The 1,627-nt window shown below is 71.1% G+C and overlaps 1 protein-coding gene across 1 annotated transcript; it reads left to right on the top strand.

Moving 5' to 3' along the window:
- Window positions 1-585: 585 nt before the first annotated feature.
- Window positions 586-1,185, top strand: EMIHUDRAFT_124163 (hypothetical protein; the record flags this gene model as incomplete). Its single annotated transcript, XM_005769071.1, has 1 exon — window positions 586-1,185. A coding segment is annotated over one exon (600 nt), but the record flags the coding sequence as incomplete, so codon positions are not given.
- Window positions 1,186-1,627: the final 442 nt, after the last annotated feature.

Raw genomic sequence — 1,627 nt, 5'->3', positions numbered from 1 at the left:
CTGGTGCTTATAATGGCCAATGGCCACGCGGAGCTGGCTGAGGCGCTTCTGCGGCGCGGGGCAGATGTCTCGTTGCAGAAGAGCGGCGGTGGCACCGCGCTGAGCCTCGCCGCCTTGAACGGCCACGAGAAGATGGTCGAGCTGGCAGTGCGGCACGGCGCGGAGGTCGATCGGAAGAACAGCAGTGGCTGCACTGCGCTGATGGCCGCCGCCTACAAAGGCTACGAGCGGGTGGTCGACACGCTGATCCGGCACGGCGCAGAGATCAACCTGCAGACCAACAACGGCGACACCGCTCTGACTCTCGCCGCTTATCACGGCTACCCCATCGTCGTGCGTCAGCTGCTGCGGGCGGGCGCTGACATCACGCTGCGCTCTGAGAAGGGCAAGACCGCGCTGCAGTACGCCAAGCAACAGGGCCACACCGAGTGCGTGCGCGCCCTCGAGGAGCATGCGGCGGCCAAGGCGGCGGCCGAGAAGGCGGCGAAGGAGGCGGCGTGGGCTGCGGGCGCGGCGGAGAGGGAGGCGCAGAGGGCGGCGGAGGAGAAGGAGGCGGCGCGGCACGCCGACGAGCTGCTGGCGGAGGTCGAGGCGGAGAAGCGCGCCAAGGGCAAGAAGGGCAAGAAGAAGAAGAAGAAGAAGGGCGGCGGGAGCGGCGGTGCTGGGCCGTCGCAGGAATCCGCGCCGGCAGAGGCAGCCGCAGCCAAGCCCGCGCCGTTGGACAGGGAGGGGCTGCTCAAGCTTCTTGCGGAGCTCCACGAGGACAGGATCCGGTTCGGCATCACGCCGGAGACGTCGGTCGAGGGATTGGCGGAGGCGCTGGGAGAGGCGGCGGGCGAGGCGAGCGAGGAGGAGGGCGGCGAGGAGACGGCGGAGGCGGCCGACGAGGAGGGCGAGGAGGAGGGCGAGGAGGAGGGCGAGGAGGAGGGCGAGGAGGCGGCAGCGGAGGCGGCAGCGGAGGCGCGCCGGCAGGCTGCGGCGGAGGCTGCGGCCGTGGCGGCGGCAGAGGAGGAGGAGGCTGCCGCAGCGGCGGAGGAGGCGGAGGAGGCGGCAGTAGCGGCGGCAGAGGCGGCGGCGGAAGAGGCGGCAGCGGCGGCGGCGGCGGCAGAGGCGGCGCTCGCCGCAGCCAAGGCGAGGCGCGCGTCAGGTGCCGCTGCGAGGGACAGGGCGCGGGAGGCGGCCTAGCCCGCGCGCAAGGACAGCTGGCGCAGTGGCAGCCATGGGAAAGGGTCTCTCGTACTCTGGGGTGAGAACTCTTGTGAACGATCGTGGCTGTGGGCTGGGCCCCGCACCGCGCGGACGCGCGTGCAGTCCCTCGAGGTCCCGCCGGGATCTGGTCACTCAGGCGTACGAAGGGTGGACGGTGGCGCGAGAAAGTGGCATAGCCAATGCCACAGACTGCGAGCATCTCTCTGACAGTGTGGGTGTGTGGGGACCTGGGGGGGGGGGGGGGGGGGCATGCTGCCATCGTCTGGGCGAAGACCTGCGTTGCGTCCGGCTGCGCGCCAAGTACCCCGCCCCTCCACTGGCCCTGCCGATGCCGAATGTGGAATGGGGGCATATCCTAGCCTACTTTTCAGCGTTTCCCGCCCGGGCTCGCAAAACCCGGCGGGAGCAAGCGACCAGG

The sequence above is a fragment of the Emiliania huxleyi genome, assembly GCF_000372725.1.
Source record: "Emiliania huxleyi CCMP1516 unplaced genomic scaffold EMIHUscaffold_4319, whole genome shotgun sequence".
NCBI classification, from domain to species: domain Eukaryota; phylum Haptophyta; order Isochrysidales; family Noelaerhabdaceae; genus Emiliania; species Emiliania huxleyi.
Note: the sequence above shows the minus strand (reverse complement) of the source record. Positions and strands in the feature narration are given on the sequence as shown.